This window comes from Cherax quadricarinatus, chromosome 20, assembly GCF_038502225.1.
Source record: "Cherax quadricarinatus isolate ZL_2023a chromosome 20, ASM3850222v1, whole genome shotgun sequence".
Lineage (NCBI taxonomy): Eukaryota > Metazoa > Arthropoda > Malacostraca > Decapoda > Parastacidae > Cherax > Cherax quadricarinatus.
This window is the reverse complement of record NC_091311.1, coordinates 40,370,889-40,391,823: the sequence shown is the minus strand read 5'-3', so window position 1 is coordinate 40,391,823 and position 20,935 is coordinate 40,370,889. Positions and strand designations below refer to the sequence as shown.

Genomic DNA, 20,935 nt, shown 5'->3' with positions numbered 1-20,935 from the left:
AACAACAGTCAAGGACCAGGTAATCAGGCTAAGGAAGGAAGGAGGAGAGACAACAGGAAATGACCGGGAAGTATGTGAAGAACTCAACAAGAGATTCAAAGAAGTGTTCACAGAGGAGACAGAAGGGACTCCAGAAAGACGGAGAGGTGGGGCACACCACCAAGTGCTGGACACAGTGCACACAACCGAGGAAGAAGTGAAGAGGCTTCTGAGTGAGCTAGATACCTCAAAGGCAATGGGGCCAGATAACATCTCCCCATGGGTATTGAGAGAGGGAGCAGAGGCGCTATGTGTACCCCTAACAACAATATTCAATACATCTATCGAAACAGGGAGATTGCCTGAGGCATGGAAGACAGCAAATGTAGTCCCAATCTTTAAAAAAGGAGACAGACATGAAGCATTAAACTACAGACCAGTGTCACTGACATGTATAGTATGCAAAATCATGGAGAAGATTATCAGGAGAAGAGTGGTGGAACACCTAGAAAGGAATGATCTCATCAACAGCAGCCAGCATGGTTTCAGGGACGGGAAATCCTGTGTCACAAACCTACTGGAGTTCTATGACATGGTGACAGCAGTAAGACAAGAGAGAGAGGGGTGGGTGGATTGCATTTTCTTGGACTGCAAGAAGGCGTTTGACACAGTTCCACACAAGAGATTGGTGCAAAAACTGGAGGACCAAGCAGGGATAACAGGGAAGGCACTACAATGGATCAGGGAATACTTGTCAGGAAGACAGCAGCGAGTCATGGTACGTGGCGAGGTGTCAGAGTGGGCACCTGTGACCAGCGGGGTCCCGCAGGGGTCAGTCCTAGGACCAGTGCTGTTTCTGGTATTTGTGAACGACATGACGGAAGGAATAGACTCTGAGGTGTCCCTGTTTGCAGATGACGTGAAGTTGATGAGAAGAATACACTCGATCGAAGACCAGGCAGAACTACAAAGGGATCTGGACAGGCTGCAGAACTGGTCCAGCAATTGGCTCCTGGAGTTCAATCCCACCAAGTGCAAAGTCATGAAGATTGGGGAAGGGCAAAGAAGGCCGCAGACGGAGTACAGTCTAGGGGGTCAGAGACTACAAACATCACTCAAGGAAAAAGATCTTGGGGTGAGTATAACACCAGGCACATCTCCTGAAGCGCACATCAACCAAATAACTGCTGCAGCATATGGGCGCCTAGCAAACCTCAGAACAGCATTCCGACATCTTAATAAGGAATCGTTCAGGACCCTGTACACCGTATACGTTAGGCCCATATTGGAGTATGCGGCACCAGTTTGGAACCCACACCTAGCCAAGCACGTAAAGAAACTAGAGAAAGTGCAAAGGTTTGCAACAAGACTAGTCCCAGAGCTAAGAGGTATGTCCTACGAGGAGAGGTTAAGGGAAATCAACCTGACGACACTGGAGGACAGGAGAGATAGGGGGGACATGATAACGACATACAAAATACTGAGAGGAATTGACAAGGTGGACAAAAACAGGATGTTCCAGAGATTGGACACAGTAACAAGGGGACACAGTTGGAAGCTAAAGACACAGATGAATCACAGGGATGTTAGGAAGTATTTCTTCAGCCACAGAGTAGTCAGTAAGTGGAATAGTTTGGGAAGCGATGTAGTGGAGGCAGGATCCATACATAGCTTTAAGCAGAGGTACGATAAAGCTCACGGCTCAGGGAGAGTGACCTAGTAGCGATCAGTGAAGAGGCGGGGCCAGGAGCTCGGACTCGACCCCCGCAACCTCAACTAGGTGAGTACAACTAGGTGAGTACACACTGAGAAATGGTTTGAGGGAAAAGAAAGTGATGGGGACAACTGCTGAGAGGTGGAAAAAATTAAGTGTTAGGTGTTTAGGTGTTGGAAACAATAGAGAAGAGAATGAGAGTTGGGGTGAGTCCCATCAACACTGTCGAGCGAGAGCCAAGAAGCTGCACAGAATTATTGACAGAAAATACGAGGTCAGAAAGAAGGTGTTGGAAGCAGGGGGTCAGTGCTAGAACCTCTTAAGAAATACAGTACCAAACGTCATTACACTCAATGATATACAGTACCGACAAGGTGATGATTAAAACTCATGTGCAACACCTGCGCATCATTAAGATGAAGACATTTTGCCAACCAGTGCATTATTCAGTTGGGTACAGAGATTATATAGTAAGCAAGTGTGGGAAACTGAGTTCCTCCTGCTGGCAAATATGACAGAAAATGGGAGGAGGGTCTTTCCTGAGTAGAATGTTCTTTACCAGTGTTTTCACATTCCCTGTGAGCATGGCAGGAAGAAGAGAGACGGAGAGATGTTTGTGAGGAGGGAACGAAGGAAGGGATGAAAGGAAGTAGAGGGCAGGGAACAGGAGAAGGTGGTAGGGTAGTGAGCTTTTTCGTCCTGATATATAAGGGACGGAGAGAAAAAAGTTTGGTTGACGAGGAAATAAGGATATCTTGACTGCATGAGAGGCTCCACTGCAATGTAGCAAAGTGAGGTTACAGGTTGCAAGGGGAAGGAAGTTAAGACAGTGGTTTTGCATGGGAGAGGAACAAATGGAAGGCAGGAGGTGGGAGGAGGGGATGAAAGTTAGGGAGTGGATGGGAAAGGCATCTTCAGGAGCTGAGGCTGTTGAGCTGAAATGAAGTTGTGAAATGAAGTTCTGGGGAAGTGGTACAAAGTCCAGATTTGCAATGAAACAAGGAGTCTTGTGGGTGTATGTGTATGGAAGGGCGGAGTCTTGGGCAGTATGTAGAGGAGGAGGAGAATGCTGGAGTATTGTGGGAGTGTGTGGGGAAGATTAAGAACACACACACACACACGCACGCATTCGCACCTACATATTCTCTCTCTCTCTCTCACCTCTCTCTCTCTCTCTCTCTCTCTCTCTCTCTCTCTCTCTCTCTCTCTCTCTCTCTCTCTCTCTCTCTCTCTCTCTCTCTTCCTCTAGGGTTAGCATCTAGAATAGGAAAATCTGCAGAAGTCACAACAAGTGCAGCATCCAAAGCAGCTTGTCTGAGTATTGAGAATGATCTGGACAGGTTGACGCTGTAGTAGGAGACGTAGATGACTTGTTTCAATGTTGATAAGTACAGAGTAATGCATTTTAGATATAATAATCTCGAACATGATTACAAAATGCTTGGCAACAAACTAACGGAAACAAGAGAAGAAAAGGACCTTGGAGTAATCATAAGCAGACCTGAAAACTAACAAAAAATGCTCTTGTGCGTTTATAGTTAGAAAATTCGAGCCCATAACACCAAGAACTATATTGAATTGAAAATGTTAGACCGCATTTTAATTATACCGTCCAGTTCTGAGCTTCAAATTGTATAAAAGACGAAGATATACTAGGGAGGATAGAGAGCAGATCCACCAAGCTCGCACCACTGCTCGGAAAGTAACTATACCAATAAACACAGAGAACGTTCAACATTTTCTCTTACGAAACCTTCAAGATAGTTAATAGTTTAAAATCACTCAGACACGAAATACAGAGTGAGCCAATAACTCAAAGCAATGGAATGAAACTTCTAGACAAGAGAGGCAACACGAATGTATTTTTTTTTTGTGTAAATATAATTTCAGAAGAATAGTGCAAACTGCTTGCCGAAGATGTAACCACGTAGACAATGCAGTTATTCATGAACCATCTGTAAAAGCATGTTGCACACGTCGGATTCAGCTAGATGCATGCATGTACTTTGCTGGGACAAACTGTAATCACCTGATCCCCGACGCTAGTTCAGCAACTGCTTGAGGGACAAACAGTTGACCGTGAGTCACCGAAGTTAATCATAGTGACAGAAGTAGTGTTGGTGGTTGTTGTAGTCATAGCAATGGTGCAGTAGTGTTGTAGTCATAGCAGTGGTGCAGTAGTGTTGTTGTAGTCATAGCAGTGGTGCAGTAGTGTTGTAGTCATATCAGTGGTGCAGTAGTGTTGTAGTCATATCAGTGGTGCAGTAGTGTTGTAGTCATATCAGTGGTGCAGTAGTGTTGTAGTCATAGCAGTAGTGTGTTGTAGTCATAGGAGTCATATCAGTGGTGCAGTAGTGTTGTTGTAGTCTTAGTAGTGGTGCGCGTTAGCAGTGGTGCAGTAGTGTTGTTGTAGTCATAGCAGTGGTGCAGTAGTGTTGTAGTCATATCAGTGGTGCAGTAGTGTTGTAGTCATAGCAGTGGTGCAGTAGTGTTGTAGTCATATCAGTGGTGCAGTAGTGTTGTTGTAGTCATAGCAGTGGTGCGCGTTAGCAGTGGTGCAGTAGTGTTGTAGTCATAGCAGTTGTGCAGTAGTGTTGTAGTCATATCAGTGGTGCAGTAGTGTTGTTGTAGTCATAGCAGTGGTGCGCGTTAGCAGTGGTGCAGTAGTGTTGTAGTCATAGCAGTGGTGCAGTAGTGTTGTAGTCATATCAGTGGTGCAGTAGTGTTGTTGTAGTCATAGCAGTGGTGCAGTAGTGTTGTAGTCATAGCAGTGGTGCAGTAGTGTTATTGTAGTCATAGCAGTGGTGCAGTAGTGTTGTAGTCATATCAGTGGTGCAGTAGTGTTATTGTAGTCATAGCAGTGGTGCAGTAGTGTTGTAGTCATATCAGTGGTGCAGTAGTGTTATTGTAGTCATAGCAGTGGTGCAGTAGTGTTGTAGTCATATCAGTGGTGCAGTAGTGTTGTACTCATAGCAGTGGTGCAGTAGTGTTATTGTAGTCATAGCAGTGGTGCAGTAGTGTTGTAGTCATAGTAGTGGTGCAGTAGTGTTGTAGTCATATCAGTGGTGCAGTAGTGTTGTAGTCATAGCAGTGGTGCAGTAGTGTTGTAGTCATAGCAGTGGTGCAGTAGTGTTGTAGTCATATCAGTGGTGCAGTAGTGTTGTTGTAGTCATAGCAGTGGTGCAGTAGTGTTGTAGTCATAGCAGTGGTGCAGTAGTGTTGTAGTCATATCAGTGGTGCAGTAGTGTTGTAGTCATAGCAGTGGTGCAGTAGTGTTGTAGTCATATCAGTGGTGCAGTAGTGTTGTTGTAGTCATATCAGTGGTGCAGTAGTGTTGTTGTAGTCATAGCAGTGGTGCAGTAGTGTTGTAGTCATAGCAGTGGTGCAGTAGTGTTGTAGTCATATCAGTGGTGCAGTAGTGTTGTAGTCATAGCAGTGGTGCAGTAGTGTTGTAGTCATAGCAGTGGTGCAGTAGTGTTGTAGTCATATCAGTGGTGCAGTAGTGTTGTAGTCATAGCAGTGGTGCAGTAGTGTTGTAGTCATAGCAGTGGTGCAGTAGTGTTGTAGTCATAGTAGTGGTGCAGTAGTGTTGTAGTCATATCAGTGGTGCAGTAGTGTTGTAGTCATAGTAGTGGTGCAGTAGTGTTGTAGTCATATCAGTGGTGCAGTAGTGTTGTAGTCATATCAGTGGTGCAGTAGTGTTGTTGTAGTCATAGCAGTGGTGCAGTAGTGTTGTTGTAGTCATAGCAGTGGTGCAGTAGTGTTGTTGTAGTCATAGCAGTGGTGCAGTAGTGTTGTTGTAGTCAAAGCAGTGGTGCAGTAGTGTTGTAGTCATAGTGGTGCAGTAGTGTTGTAGTCATATCAGTGGTGCAGTAGTGTTGTTGTAGTCATAGCAGTGGTGCAGTAGTGTTGTTGTAGTCATAGCAGTGGTGCAGTAGTGTTGTAGTCATAGCAGTGGTGCAGTAGTGTTGTAGTCATAGCAGTGGTGCAGTAGTATTGTTGTAGTCATAGCAGTGGTGCTGTAGTGTTGTAGTCATAGCAGTGGTGCAGTAGTGTTGTAGTCATAGCAGTGGTGCAGTAGTGTTGTTGTAGTCATAGCAGTGGTGCAGTAGTGTTGTTGTAGTCATAGCAGTGGTGCAGTAGTGTTGTTGTAGTCATAGCAGTGGTGCAGTAGTGTTGTAGTCATATCAGTGGTGCAGTAGTGTTGTAGTCATATCAGTGGTGCAGTAGTGTTGTTGTAGTCATAGCAGTGGTGCAGTAGTGTTGTGTAGTGTTGTTGTAGTCATAGCAGTGGTGCAGTAGTGTTGTTGTAGTCATAGCAGTGGTGCAGTAGTGTTGTTGTAGTCATAGCAGTGGTGCAGTAGTGTTGTTGTAGTCATAGCAGTGGTGCAGTAGTGTTGTTGTAGTCATAGCAGTGGTGCAGTAGTGTTGTTGTAGTCATAGCAGTGGTGCTGTAGTGTTGTTGTAGTCATAGCAGTGGTGCTGTAGTGTTGTTGTAGTCATAGCAGTGGTGCTGTAGTGTTGTTGTAGTCATAGCAGTGGTGCGCGTTAGCAGTGGTGCAGTAGTGTTGTTGTAGTCATAGCAGTGGTGCTGTAGTGTTGTTGTAGTCATAGCAGTGGTGCTGTAGTGTTGTTGTAGTCATAGCAGTGGTGCGCGTTAGCAGTGGTGCAGTAGTGTTGTTGTAGTCATAGCAGTGGTGCTGTAGTGTTGTTGTAGTCATAGCAGTGGTGCAGTAGTGTTATTGTAGTCATAGCAGTGGTGCAGTAGTGTTGTTGTAGTCATAGCAGTGGTGCAGTAGTGTTGTTGTAGTCATAGCAGTGGTGCGCATCCACCTCTACCAGTGTATCTTGTAGAACTGGTCGTAACTAGTACTAGTATCCTTTGTACACACAATACTTACAGTAGCAGCAGTACTTGAAACTAGAGAAAGTTTCTAGCCCGTCTTCCAGTCACTTCCCCCTCCTCCCTCCCCCCCCCTTATTTCATGCCGGCAGTGGCTGGAGGAAATAAGGGGTGGGGATAGAGCCTTCAGCTTTATTTTCCATGCCTTAAATATGTAGATATTACCCGGTAGTCCTTAATCTAGATATATGTAGATGGTCATGAGCAGATAGCTTCAGTGTGGTCTTTAAAATTCTCTCTCTCTCTCTCTCTCTCTCTCTCTCTCTCTCTCTCTCTCTCTCTCTCTCTCTCTCTCTCTCTCTTTCTCTTTCTCTCTCTCCCCTGACTGTCCCGTTCTTCATTCTCTTTTTATCCCTCTTCTATTTGATTTCTTTTCATATTTTTCCTCATTCCCCGTCTCGCTCACTGGTTGAATTGCATTATTCCACCTTTTTATTAATAACGTAATAAAATTAATTATTTTTGAGAGAAAAGTGTTCCTCGTTATCTTAATCCCACTAAGAAGTTACACTGAAAAAGCTTGTAACTAACCCAGACGTTATCCTAGTATTTTATATTAGTGTCCCCTGAAAGCCTTTATCCCTATTATTACATTATATATATATATATATATATATATATATATATATATATATATATATATATATATATATATATATATATGTATATATATATATATATATATATATATATATATATATATATATATACGTGTATATATATATATATATATATATATATATATATATATATATATATATATATATATATATATATATATATATATATCTCCTGATACATTCGTACCACTCAAGTGTACCACTTCTCGTATGGTACTTCTTAGTATCATAAGATGGAAATACGGCCGGTATCCAGTGATATTATCTCTATCACGTGATACATTGATTTATCTCTCATATATTTGCACTCTGTAAATAATACGTAATAAGCAGCTGTATTCAATAATACATCGGTGTATTTCTTAATAATCGTTTGTAACCTTCATTCCAGTACTACATTCCACATTATTATACTTTGTAGGAAATACATTGTGTCTTGTAATATAAACTGTATCCTGTGATACACTCATGTACCTTTCTTTTGTATCCTGTTATTCGCTACTGTTCTCCCTATCTCTCACTTTCTTTAATTTCTGTAACCAGATATGCACTGCTATATTTTTTAATAAACTAATGTATCCCGCAATACACACATATGTGTATTATATAATTTAGAACCACATCTGGCTGTTGTAAACTTACTGGTTTGCCCTCTGACACACCATAGTAGTTAAGAGACCATACAATAAGTGTCAGGGGCCCGAGACTGTTCAACTGCCTCCCAGCACACATAAGGGGGATTACCAACAGACCCCTGGCAGTCTTCAAGCTGGCACTGGACAAGCACCTAAAGTCAGTTCCTGATCAGCCGGGCTGTGGCTCGTACGTTGGTTTGCGTGCAGCCAGCAGCAACAGCCTGGTTGATCAGGCGCTGATCCACCAGGAGGCCTGGTCACAGACCGGGCCGCGGGGGCGTTGACCCCCGAAACTCTCTCCAGGTAAACTCCAGTACACTCCTTGAGAGAGTGCTGTCTGTGTAACAATAATTTGTGACAGCACTGTCTTTGTGACAGTTCTGCTTTTGTGACAGTACTGTATTTGTGACAGTACTGTGTGTGTGACAGTGACACACTATTAAATACCAGTCATGGATGACATTGAGGGGTTTTTCTAACACTCCAGCTGTGTGCCATCGAGGCAGGACGACCTGAAAAAAAAGGAATCACCTCCATCATCACTCATTCAATAGCTGCTCTGCCGTAAGTGCGCAAACATTACAATTCAACGTTTCTGAAACAAGTTCTTACATGGGACCGCTAGCAACAAGTACTAACAGGCTGACTGATCAGGACTGGTCTGAGACTGGGCTGGGGGAGGGGGGTAAAAGTATCCTGGTGACCAGTGACAGGTAAATCACGGGTCGGTGTAAGAGGAGTACCGTGTAGAGTTTGTCTTAGTGTAGTAATGTTGACTGGTCTGCCAGGTGTATACTACCTACATACCTGGGAGAATACTTCATCAGATTCCATCTTCACATGCGAGGGTAGCTCTGGAACTTGACATGTGCCACCAGAGGAACGGTGGAACTTCACAAGAACCACCACAGGAACGCTGGAACTAGACAGTGCCACCACAGGAACAGTGGAACTAGACAAGTGCCACCACAGGAACGCTGAAACTTGGCAAGTACCACCTTAGGAACGCTGGAACTTGGCAAGTGCCACTATTGGAGCGTTGGAACTTAGGTACGTCCTTAGGAAGGCTCCTCCAAGTGCTGGATCAGCCAGATTATGATAGTGTTGGCCTGCAGGCCGCTAACAGCAAGAGCCTAATTGACCAGCCGACAACCTCTTAGCCGGCTGGCCAACTAGACTCCATCAACTTGGTAGTCATTCTGTGGTCTATAAACATTTGTTGGTCGTTCAGGGAGAGGAATGGTGTTTACTGGATCGTCTGGCCGCACCTTCGATATACCTTTGATGAGTTCCGAGAGTTTTTCTACTCCCGGAGCCCGACCAAGCTGATCTGGTGCTTGCCTGGTCAACCAGGCTGTTGCTGTTAGTAGCCCGCAGCACCATCCGCAGGTCGTGGTCAAGTGAGGGAGCCTCAGGTCAGTGTTCCAGGTCAACAGCTGATGCAACACTGCCCTGGGCGTGCGGCATTGAGGGTAGGATCTAGCTAGCTGTCTTGTTGCTTCAGCTGAGGAAGCTGGGTGTGGTGGCTGCTGCCCTACCCCCTAACACCATCTGCCACTACTACTACTACCACCACCTGCCGCAGACAACTTCCGTAACTACAATCATCCTGTTGTTAGACGTATGTTATAACACGTATTTTATTAGTAACCAAGTTAACTTTTATTCATGTTTTGTACACAAGTTAAAAGTTTTTACAATTGTCTTATTCAGTAACTTAATTAAGAATAAATGAACTGAAGATAACTCAGTAAAGTCAACCACTGTGACTTATTGATCTTTGTTACATAAATATTAATTTCCTGGATGTTTATATATATATATATATATATATATATATATATATATATATATATATATATATATATATATATATATATATATATATATATATATATGTGTATGTATATATAAACAAACATATATGTTAATGTAAAAATTAATTTTTTACCAAAAAAAATTTAGAAAACTTACCTAACCTTATTATAACAAGCGCAATTTAATTTAGCCTAATCTACCTGGAGGATCAACGCCCCCGCAGCCCGGTCCACGACCAGACCTCCCGGTGGATCAGGGTCTGGTCAGCTAGGCTGTTACTGCTGGCCGCACGCAGTCCAACGTACGAACCTTAGCCCGGCTGATCCGGCACTGACTTTAGGTATCTGTCCAGCTCTCTTGAAGGCAGCCAGGGGTTTATTGGCAATTCCCCTAATGCTTGATGGGAGGCTGTTGAACAGTCTTGGGCCCCGGACACTTACGGTGTAACACTTACATTCTACCTTAGCCCGGCTGATCCGGCACTGACTTTAGGTATCTGTCCAGCTCTCTTGAAGGCAGTCATGGGTTTATTGGCAATTCCCCTAATGCATGATGGGAGGCTGTTGAACAGTCTTCGGCCCCGGACACTTACGGTGTTTTCTTTTAGTGTACCAATGGAGCCCCTACTTTTAATTGGGGGCATTTTGCATCGCCTGCCCAGTCTTTTACTTTCGTAGGGAGTGATTTCTGTGTGCAGATTCGGGACCATTCCTTCTAGGATTTTCCAAGTGTAGATTATGATATATCTCTCCCTCCTGCGTTCCAACGAGTACAAGTCAAGTGCTTCCAAGCGTTCCCAGTAGTTAAGGTGCTTGACAGAACTTATACGTGCAGTAAAGGGTCTCTGTACACTCTCTAGGTCTGCAATTTCACCTGCTTTGAACGGAGATGTTAATGTACAGCAGTATTCCAGCCTAGAGAGAAGTGATTTGAAAAGGATCATCATGGGCTTGGCATCTCTCGTTTTGAAAGTTCTCATTATCCATCCTATCATTTTCTTTGCACTTGTGATCGTGGCACTGTTGTGATCCTTGAAAGTGAGATCTTCAGACATTATTAGTCCTAGGTCCCTTACATTATTTTTCCGCTCTATTGTATGGCCAGAGTTTGTAGTATACTCTGTTTTAGTTATTATCTCCTCCAGTTTTCCATAACGGAGTAGGAATTTGTCCTCATTGAAGATCATATTATTTTCCGTTGCCCACTGGAAAACTTTGTCTATATCTTCTTGGAGGTTAACCGTGTCCTCAATAGATGACAGCCTCATGCAGATCCTAGTATCGTCTGCAAAGGATGATACGGTGCTGTGGGTTACATCTCTGTCTATGTCTGATATGAGGATGAGGAACAGGATGGGGGCGAGTACTGTGCCTTGTGGAACAGAGCTGTTCACTATGGCAGCCTCAGATTTAACTCTGTTGACCACTACTCTTTGTGTTCGATTGGTTAGGAAGTTGAAGATCCATCTCCCCACTTTGCCAATTATTCCTTTAGCACGTATTTTGTGCGCTATTACTCCATGACCGCACTTGTCAAACGCTAAATATATTTTAGATAAGTTTACAATAATGTAATAAACAAACACAATGAAATATATTTTTTTTGTTAGGTTCAGAATGATTTTTTGCGAAATTATTGCATTATTGTGCTATTACACGCATGTTATTACATATATGTTATTGTACGTATGTTATTACGAAGGTTACTCTGAAAATCTCATTTCGATGTCTCCAGTTTTCTTCAATTTTCTTTCATATTTACGAAGTTCGTGTTTCCTTGACGAACATATGCCAGTCTTGGAATATTACAATGTTTTCTGTTACTTAGTCGTCATTTTCTTCTTCTTCTTCTTCTTCTTCAGGATACGGGTAGTTTAAGGCTATTCCCACTCTGTGAATCACTGATAAGGTTGTTAGTGTGAGAGTATTGTTTGCCTCACGTGACTGCTGTACCAGCATCCCCCCATCCCCGCTGCCCCGTCAACTCTCAAGGGCAGAGAATCTTGACCTGCTCCTATAGTGTTTGTTTCCATCCACAATGAATGAGTCAATACTCCCTGGTTTAGAGGCCAGTAAACTGCTGGTCATGTGACTGGCACCAACCCAGACACTGCTGGAATCTGTCAGTTTTTTCCCGCATAAATTCCTAAAAATTAAATATTCGTAAATATTCATAAACACTCCTAAATATGGCGGCCGCTACATCTGCTGACACTGTTCGCTGTTCTAATAGGAAGGATCCGGAACTAATACTTATTGTATTATATTCCGTCAGAGGCACCAGCTGGAACCCAATTGAACTCCTTCCTTCAGTCCAGAGCTTTAACAGTAGATCTATGTTCCGGACCGCGGTTCGAGCTCCTCGTTCACATTTCTTTTTATTCATTGACAGTTGTTTATTACAACTTAATTTCAGACACACACACACACACACACACACACACACACACACACACACACACACACACACACACACACACACACACACACACACATACACACACACACACAATATAAATATATATATATATATATATATATATATATATACATATATATATATATATATATATATATGTGTGTGTGTGTGTGTGTATGTAACTCTGACTAAACAAAAATGGAAGGGGATTCGAACCGTGGTGCATGCGAGTGGCAAGAACAGCACTGTACCATTCAGCCAAGAAGGTTGTGAGATACTATGCAGTGAGGGGGGGGGGTTGTCTGTCGACTAGCTGGGCTGCCTCCTCATGCCTTTGTGTTTGATAAATGATATACCAGGTTATCTTTTAATATACACAACAGCATGTAAAAGTATTGTGTACTCTTGTCAAGTGCTCTTGCGACTCGTGATTATTCAAGGCTTCTAGAACAAGAGCAAAGTTGGAAGATGCCTCTCATAATGCCACAGGTTACTGACAATACCTAGTAACCACTAGTGTTATATGTTCATACCTAGTGTTTGTACATTATCACCCAGTGCTGTATATTAATACAAGGACCGTATAGTGCTACCTTGTGATACATATTAATACTTAGTGATGTATATTATTACCTAGTGCTGTAATATTAATAGCTGATGTACGTTAATACAGTTTTGTATAATAATACCTGTGCTGTGCAATAATTGCACAGTACAGGGCAGCATGGGTGTAGAGCAGGTCGCTCCTGCCTCTCACAACTGTTGGATCATCACCACAAGGTGCTGGATGCACTGGAACGCAAGCTAAACGCTGATGAGGTGTGCACTGATTTTGCAAAAGCCTTCGACATGTCCGTCCCCGAAGGATGTTTCCAGGGGTCAACGCCTCAGCGGCCCGGTTCCAGACCGAGCCTCCTGGCTCAAGGCCTGATCAACCAGCTTGTCACTGCTGACCGCACGCATTTCACCATACTAACCACAACCCTGTTGATCAGGAACTGATTGGAGGAACTTAAAGAGTTCCATTATGCACAGAGGGAGAGCGTTGAAGAGTCGGAGACCTCTGACACTCATAGTTATCTTGGAACACAACACTGCTGAAATACAGCAAAGCTGAAGCACAACACATCTGAAATACAACACAGCTGGAGCACAACACATTTGGGGCAAACAACACAGCTCTTTATAGAAGAGAAGCTGCAGCAGTATATGGGTAGGGAGGCAGCAGTAGCAGTGTGTGTGGGAAGGAGGCAGCAGCAGTGTGTGGGGGAGGAAGCAGCAGCTGTGTGTGGGGGAAGGAGGCAGCAGCAGTGTGTGGGGGAGGGAGGCAGCAGCAGTGTGTGGGGGAAGGAGGCAGCAGCAGTGTGTGGGGGAGGAAGCAGCAGCTGTGTGTGGGGGAAGGAGGCAGCAGCAGTGTGTGGGGGAAGGAGGCAGCAGCAGTGTGGGGGGAAGGAGGCAGCAGCAGTGTGTGGGGGGAAGGAGGCAGCAGCAGTGTGTGGGGGAGGAAGCAGCAGCAGTGTGTGGGGGAGGAAGCAGCAGCTGTGTGTGGGGGAGGGAGGCAGCAGCAGTGTGTGGGGAAGGAGGCAGCAGCAGTGTGTGGGGGAAGGAGGCAGCAGCAGTGTGTGGGGAAGGAGGCAGCAGCAGTGTGTGGGGGAGGAAGCAGCAGCAGTGTGTGGGGGAGGAAGCAGCAGCAGTGTGTGGGGGAGGAAGCAGCAGCAGTGTGTGGGGGAGGAAGCAGCAGCAGTGTGTGGGGGAAGGAGGCAGCAGCAGTGTGTGGGGATGGAGGCAGCAGCAGTGTGTGGGGGAGGAAGCAGCAGCAGTGTGTGGGGGAGGAAGCAGCAGCAGTGTGTGGGGGAGGGACGCAGCAGCAGTGTGTGGGGGAGGAAGCAGCAGCAGTGTGTGGGGGAGGGAAGCAGAAGCAGTGTGTGGGGGAGGAAGCAGCAGCAGTGTGTGGGGGAGGGAAGCAGCAGCAGTGTGTGGGGGAAGGAAGCAGCAGCAGTGTGTGGGGGAGGGAAGCAGCAGCAGTGTGTGGGGGAAGGAGGCAGCAGCAGTGTGTGGGGGAAGGAGGCAGCAGCAGTGTGTGGGGGAAGGAGGCAGCAGCAGTGTGTGGGGGAAGGAGGCAGCAGCAGTGTGTGGGGGAAGGAAGCAGCAGCAGTGTGTGGGGGAAGGAAGCAGCAGCAGTGTGTGGGGGAAGGAGGCAGCAGCTGTGTGTGGGGGAAGGAAGCAGCAGCAGTGTGTGGGGGAAGGAGGCAGCAGCAGTGTGTGGGGGAAGGAGGCAGCAGCTGTGTGTGGGGGAGGGAAGCAGCAGCAGTGGGTGGGGGACGGAGGCAGCAGCAGTGTGTGGGGGAAGGAAGCAGCAGCAGTGTGTGGGGGAGGGAAGCAGCAGCAGTGTGTGGGGGAGGGAAGCAGCAGCTGTGTGTGGGGGAGGGAAGCAGCAGCAGTGTGTGGGGGAGGGAAGCAGCAGCAGTGTGTGGGGGAGGGAAGCAGCAGCAGTGTGTGGGGGAGGGAAGCAGCAGCAGTGTGTGGGGGAGGGAAGCAGCAGCAGTGTGTGGGGGAGGGAAGCAGCAGCAGTGTGTGGGGGAGGGAAGCAGTAGCAGTGTGTGTGGGAAGGAGGCAGCAGCAGTGTGTGGGGGAGGAAGCAGCAGCTGTGTGTGGGGGAAGGAGGCAGCAGCAGTGTGTGGGGGATGGGGGTGACAGCTACAGCAGTAACAGCACTGTGGTTGTGGTATTTCCGGCCACAGCAGCACAGGAGGGTGTTAGTGGTGGTGTTGGTAGTGGTGGTGGCAGTAGTAGTAGTGGTGGTGGTGGTAGTAATAGTGGTAGTTGTGTTGGTAGTGGTAGTAGTAGTGGTGGTGGTGGGCACAGCATAAACAAAATTACGTATTATTATTCACAGCATCAACACCTTCAGTTGTAAGTGCATGGTAGTACTTGTCTGGTGATGCCTACATGGTGATGCCTGCGTGGTGGTGCCTACATGGTGATGCCTGCGTGGTGGTGCCTACATGGTGATGCCTGCGTGGTGGTGCCTACATGGTGATGCCTGCGTGGTGATGCCTGCGTGGTGATGCCTGCATGGTGATGCCTGCGTGGTGGTGCCTGCATGGTGATGCCTGCGTGGTGGCGTCTGCATGGTGATGCCTGCATGGTGATGCCTGCATGGTGATGCCTGCGTGGTGATGCCTGCGTGGTGGTGCCTACATGGTGATGCCTGCGTGGTGATGCCTGCGTGGTGATGCCTGCGTGGTGATGCCTGCGTGGTGATGCCTGCATGGTGATGCCTGCGTGGTGATGCCTGCGTGGTGATGCCTGCATGGTGATGCCTGCGTGGTGGTGCCTGCATGGTGATGCCTGCGTGGTGGTGCCTGCGTGGTGATGCCTGCGTGGTGATGCCTGCATGGTTATGCCTGCGTGGTGATGCCTGCGTGGTGATGTCTGCATGGTGATGCCTGCGTGGTGGTGCCTGCATGGTGATGCCTGCGTGGTGATGCCTTCGTGGTGGCGTCTGCATGGTGATGCCTGCATGGTGATGCCTGCGTGGTGATGCCTGCGTGGTGGTGCCTGCATGGTGATGCCTGCATGGTGATGCCTGCGTGGTGGTGTCTGCATGGTGATGCCTGCATGGTGATGCCTGCGTGGTGATGCCTGCGTGGTGGTGCCTGCATGGTGATGCCTGCATGGTGATGCCTGCGTGGTGGTGTCTGCATGGTGATGCCTGCGTGGTGATGCCTGCGTGGTGGTGCCTGCATGGTGATGCCTGCGTGGTGATGCCTGCGTGATGGTGCCTGCATGGTGGTGCCTGCATGGTGGTGCATGCATGGTAGTGCCTGTATAGTAGTGTATGTATGGCGGTGCGTGCATGGTCGTGCCTTCATGGTGGCGCATACATGGTAATTGCCTGCATAGTAGTGTATGCGTGATGGTGCCTGCATAATAGTGTATGCATGGCGGAGCCTACATGGTGGTGCCTGTATAGTAGTGTATATATGGTGGTGCGTGCATGGTCGTGCCTTTATGGTGGCACATACATGGTAATTGCCTGCATAGTAGTGTATGCATGGTGGTGCCTGCATAGCTGTGCATGCATGGTCGTGCCTGCATAGTGGTGCCTGCATGGCGGTGCCTGCATGACGGTGCTGCACTCTTACGTGTATATGCACACGTGCAGTGGCATGTGTGGATCCTCGCATACATATCCTGCATTCACTGTAAGATGCTTAGTGTATATAAATACAAGAATGTATGCTTGTGTGCGCATTTGCTTGTGTGCGTGGGCTTTTGTGTGCTTGTATGTGTGTGTGTGTGTGTTTGTGTGCACGCCAAGGGCCCCGTACACAGGTTATTACTTCTCCATGTAGTTCCCCTCGCTTGTGCTGCTCCCTTCCTCGTTATTTCCTCTTTTGCCCCTCTCCTGCTTCGCTTTCCCCTTTTCCCACTTTTGCTTCTTTCTCTGCTCTCCTTCTCCTTTGTCTCTGTCTCTTACTTTCTTATCTCTGTCTGTCTGTCTGTCTGTCTCTCTGTCTCCGTCTCCTGGCTCTCTCACCCTTCCAGCCAACTCGCCTTTACTTGGTGTGTTGTCCCTTCCACCCCGTCTTCCATATCTTCCCTTCCTCTCTCATCTTTTTCTTCCTCCGTTTCCTCTTCCCTCCCTCCCCATCTTGCCCTCCTTCCCTCCCTCCCTCGTTCCCTTCTCCCGGCTCCATCTCGCCCAGGTCTCCCACCTCATAACAACATTGACAGCTCTTCATAAGTCCCACGTTTCATTTTCCCCCATCTCCTTCCCTCCACACACCTCTATCATATCCACACCCTTCCCTCCTTCTTCCTCACCTCTTCCTCCCGTGTTTCTTCCTTTCTTATCCTTCCCTTCGCGTTCTTCATTCTCACCTCACCCTCCTTTTTCATTTCTCCAGTTCTCGGACTTCCCTTCTTCCTCACGCTTTTCGTCCTTATCCCTCTCATTCTTACCTCTCCCTCTTTTCTCACCCCTTCCTCCTTTCTCATCCCTTCCTCCTTTCTGGTCCCTGTATCTTCCATCGTACACATTCTTCACCCTCACTTCTCCCTCACCTTTACTCACTTCTCTCCCTCAGTAGTTCTCTCTTGTCTTCCCTCTCGTCTTATCGCTCTTGCTATCGTGATTTTTATTGATAAATCTGTATATTCTTCTCTCGCTATTCTTCACTTTTCTATGTGTACTCAGGCAGCGTCCTCACACATGCTCGCTTTTTTTGTGTAATAGAAATCCAATATATCTTCTTAACCACACAATTTACTTCTTGGGAGTTACCGTTTTCTTGGCATCATTCTCCTTCCTTGTGTCTTCCCCTTTTTTTTCCACGTGTCCTCTTCCTCTCGCCTCTCTCTTTCTTCCCAGGCTCCTCCTCCTACCCTTTCCAATCTCTTTCCCTGTGTGCGTCGGCTGCTGGTATATCAGGCGCTCTCTCATGGCTCCCTGGCGCCCCCTCCCGTCTTGTAAACACACACACACACTGGGCCAGCCACCACCACCACCAGTGGCAGCACCACCACCACCACGCACCCCGGGACCACTAGTAACTGTCGGGACACCTCCAGCACCACCACCCACTTACGTCCTCCTCCACCAGCGCTACTCAGCCAGGTCCTGCTCCACCACTGACTGCCTCCACCGCCGTCGCGGGTGTATCAGTGAGGTTGAGACGCACGGACCTCTCACTTCCTCTCCCACAAGTACTGGAGAAGCCGCTCCTTGGCAGCAGTGGTGCATAGTGCGTGTTTACCTTGTACCGTCGGCGTTGTGTGCGTGTGTGTGTACGTATGTGTATGCGTGTAAGCACGCAGGGAGGGCTGGTGTGTAACCCCAGCGCGTGAGAGAACGGAAGGTGGCACTGGGTCGCGCTCACAATGAACAATCAAGGCTTTTCAGTGACTCGCTGTTGCTCACGCTGAAGCAGCAGTGTCAAGCAAGGCCAAGTGTTTATGACCTGTTGGATACCTGTTCGCTCAGGTAATGTTACGCTCTATCATTGATAATATCACGCTAGAGCTACTCTGGCTCTGTTAAATCTGACACCGATTTTCATAATTAAGTTTGAAAGAGTCATGCGCTCACAAGTGAAGTTGGAAAATATTTTAGAAATGAACTAAAAATGTCTATCAGTCTGGCTGAACCACTGGGCGAAAGTACCCCCAAAAGATGTCAATGCCACCAGAGAAAATGGGAGACCGTCCTGAAGCTGATTCAGCGAAAGAAAACGGAACAGAAGATGCTAACGTACTGGGTAGAGAAGTGGACGGAGGTGAGGAGAGGGGTAGGTCAACTACGGGGGGTGAAAACATGGAGGGGGTTGAAGTTCTCTCCTATGATGACTCCGTTGACACTGACCCCCACACGGCTCCGTGCACCGCTGGCTTCAAGAAGATATACATCGGGAAGATCGTCAACCCAAAGCAGGTATGGGCTAATTAACAAATCCTGGGAGCTATTACAGGTGTATTGCCTCTGATTGTTATTATTCACACCAGGTATAGACGTTGAATACTAAGCTTAGCAGCGACTCTGGGAACTCTTGAAGGTTCTCACAGTCGGAGTCAGCCACTACCTCAAATAGTTCAGGAAATGCTTTCGTAAATATTAAGCAGCAGAGATAGCATGAAGTAAACGAGAATTTGTGTTGAAATAGAAATCGTGTGTAGTAAGTGAAGATAAACGTAGGTTGTAAGTTAGCGCAATGGGTTGACACCTTATTAGCAAGCAGGACACGGTGAGCAGAGCCTGTGTGAGCAACGATCAGGTGTAGCCTATAAGTTGACCAATTACAACATCTGCCGTAAATATCGATCGCCTGGGTGCACTGTGGTAAGTTTCAAGATTATCTTTCGAGTCTCCAATTTGTAAAGATATTGATGTCTGTATTTTAAAACAGTCGGGAATACAGTTGATATCGCCAGTGGTTGGTCAACTATTTGTTCTGTGAGGTACTTTCATCACAATGTGTTCTGCCCTGTAGACTTGTCTGCTACTTTAGGGCAAGCCCTAAAAATTCTGAGTCTTCAGAGTGTATGGTGAAATTTTATTGTGATATGGTTCTCAAATTCGTGAAAGAAATATTCATATGTGATTGTGAGCCTCATACTTCTGTTTATCCGGAGTTTACCTGCAGACGGTTCCAGGGGTCAACGCCCCCTGTCCCAGACCTGGCCGCCTTGCGGATGATCCGATCATCCAGGCAGTTGGTAATGGTCGCAATCAGTCCGATGTGTGCACGACAACCCGGCTCATCAGGAACTGACTTGAACTTATCAAGCTCCGTCTTGAAGACAGACAGGGATCTGTTGGTAATACCCCTTATGGAGAAAGGAAGAGTGTTGAGTCTTGATGCTCCCTGAAGTGTGGTGAGGGTAACAGTGGTTCTTCAGTTGTTAACACCTTGATGAATCGGTAGGCTTTCTTGCCTGCACCTTGATCAATCAGCAGGCTTTCTTGCCTGCACGTTGACCAGTAGCATCATAGCTGTGTCCGTAAACACACTCGTGACAAAAGCTTAGAGTCTGTATAGACCAGAAACGCCGCTGCTGCTCCTCGTCGTTTCCGGTGAAAATTGGAGGGCTCTTGATCAAAGGGTTACGAGCTGCCTTCCCCTTTATCCCTGATCAGACCTGATTTCTCCTCATCCCTCCCTTCTCAGGTGGTGTGTGGCGCCAAGTCTGCCTCGTATAACCGGGTTACGTGAGGTTGTGTTGCTTGCCATACTCTCCTAGGCGCTGTATGACCATTGCGGGTTTACCGCTCCCTCTTGAGTACAACAATACTAACGTTTTGATTGTGTTCGTCATTGTAATATCCACTGGAGACGTCGTTATCCACCTGTAAAGCAGTTATCCACCTGTAACACTTATCCACCTGTAAAACTGCTATCCACCTGTAACACCGATAAAAAAAAAATGTCGCTGCTTATTTTTTGGCCAATAACGACAGTTGAACTTTCTGCTAGTAATAGAGAAGCCACAGGTTCGATCCCCGGGCTAGTCGAGACTTATTGTACAAGGTATGTGTTGCCCTGTTCACCCATCAGTAAATAGCTATATTGTTCACCCAGCAGTAAATAGCTATATTGTTCACCCAGCAGTAAATAGGTATACTGTTCACCCAGCAGTAAATAGCTATATTGTTCACCCAGCAGTAAATAGGTATATTGTTCACCCAGCAGTAAATAGGTATATTGTTCACCCAGCAGTAAATAGGTATATTGTTCACCCAGCAGTAAATAGGTATATTGTTCACCCAGCAGTAAATAGGTATATTGTTCACCCAGCAGTAAATAGGTATATTGTTCACCCAGCAGTAAATAGGTATATTGTTCACCCAGCAGTAAATAGGTATATTGTTCACCCAGCAGTAAATAGGTATACTGTTCACCCAGCAGTAAATAGCTATATTGTTCACCCAGCAGTAAATAGGTATATTGTCCACCCAGCAGTAAATAGGTATATTGTTCACCCAGCAGTAAATAGGTATATTGTCCACCCAGCAGTAAATAGGTATATTGTTCACCCAGCAGTAAATAGGTATATTGTTCACCCAGCAGTAAATAGGTATACTGTTCACCCAGCAGTAAATAGCTATATTGTTCACCCAGCAGTAAATAGGTATATTGTTCACCCAGCAGTAAATAGGTATATTGTTCACCCAGCAGTAAATAGGTATATTGTTCGCCCAGCAGTAAATAAGTATCCTGGTTATGGTCGATTATTTGGCTTCGTCACCAGGGCAAGGGAACTTAATCTGAGATATTAGAGCTACCCCTCTTCCTCGGATCAAACCTAGTTACTTCCCATGGCCCGAGTCGCTGTACGGTCCATACAT

General features: G+C 46.6%; 1 protein-coding gene across 13 annotated transcripts in view; it reads left to right on the top strand.

Annotated features, from left to right (window-relative positions):
• The window catches only part of FoxP (forkhead box P), a 913,334-nt gene that overhangs the window by 196,344 nt on the left and 696,055 nt on the right, over positions 1-20,935 (top strand). For 3 of the 13 annotated variants that reach the window (XM_070086973.1, XM_070086977.1, XM_070086974.1), the window contains exon 1: positions 17,600-18,523. The exons of 3 other annotated variants lie outside the window; for them this stretch is intronic. In XM_070086973.1, coding sequence (XP_069943074.1) covers positions 18,266-18,523 — 258 coding nt within the window. In that variant the 5' untranslated portion in view covers positions 17,600-18,265. Of the gene's footprint in view, positions 1-17,593; positions 18,524-20,935 lie in introns of those variants that run through there. 7 more of the 13 variants (XM_070086979.1, XM_070086975.1, XM_070086972.1 and 4 more) reach the window with 4 other exon arrangements.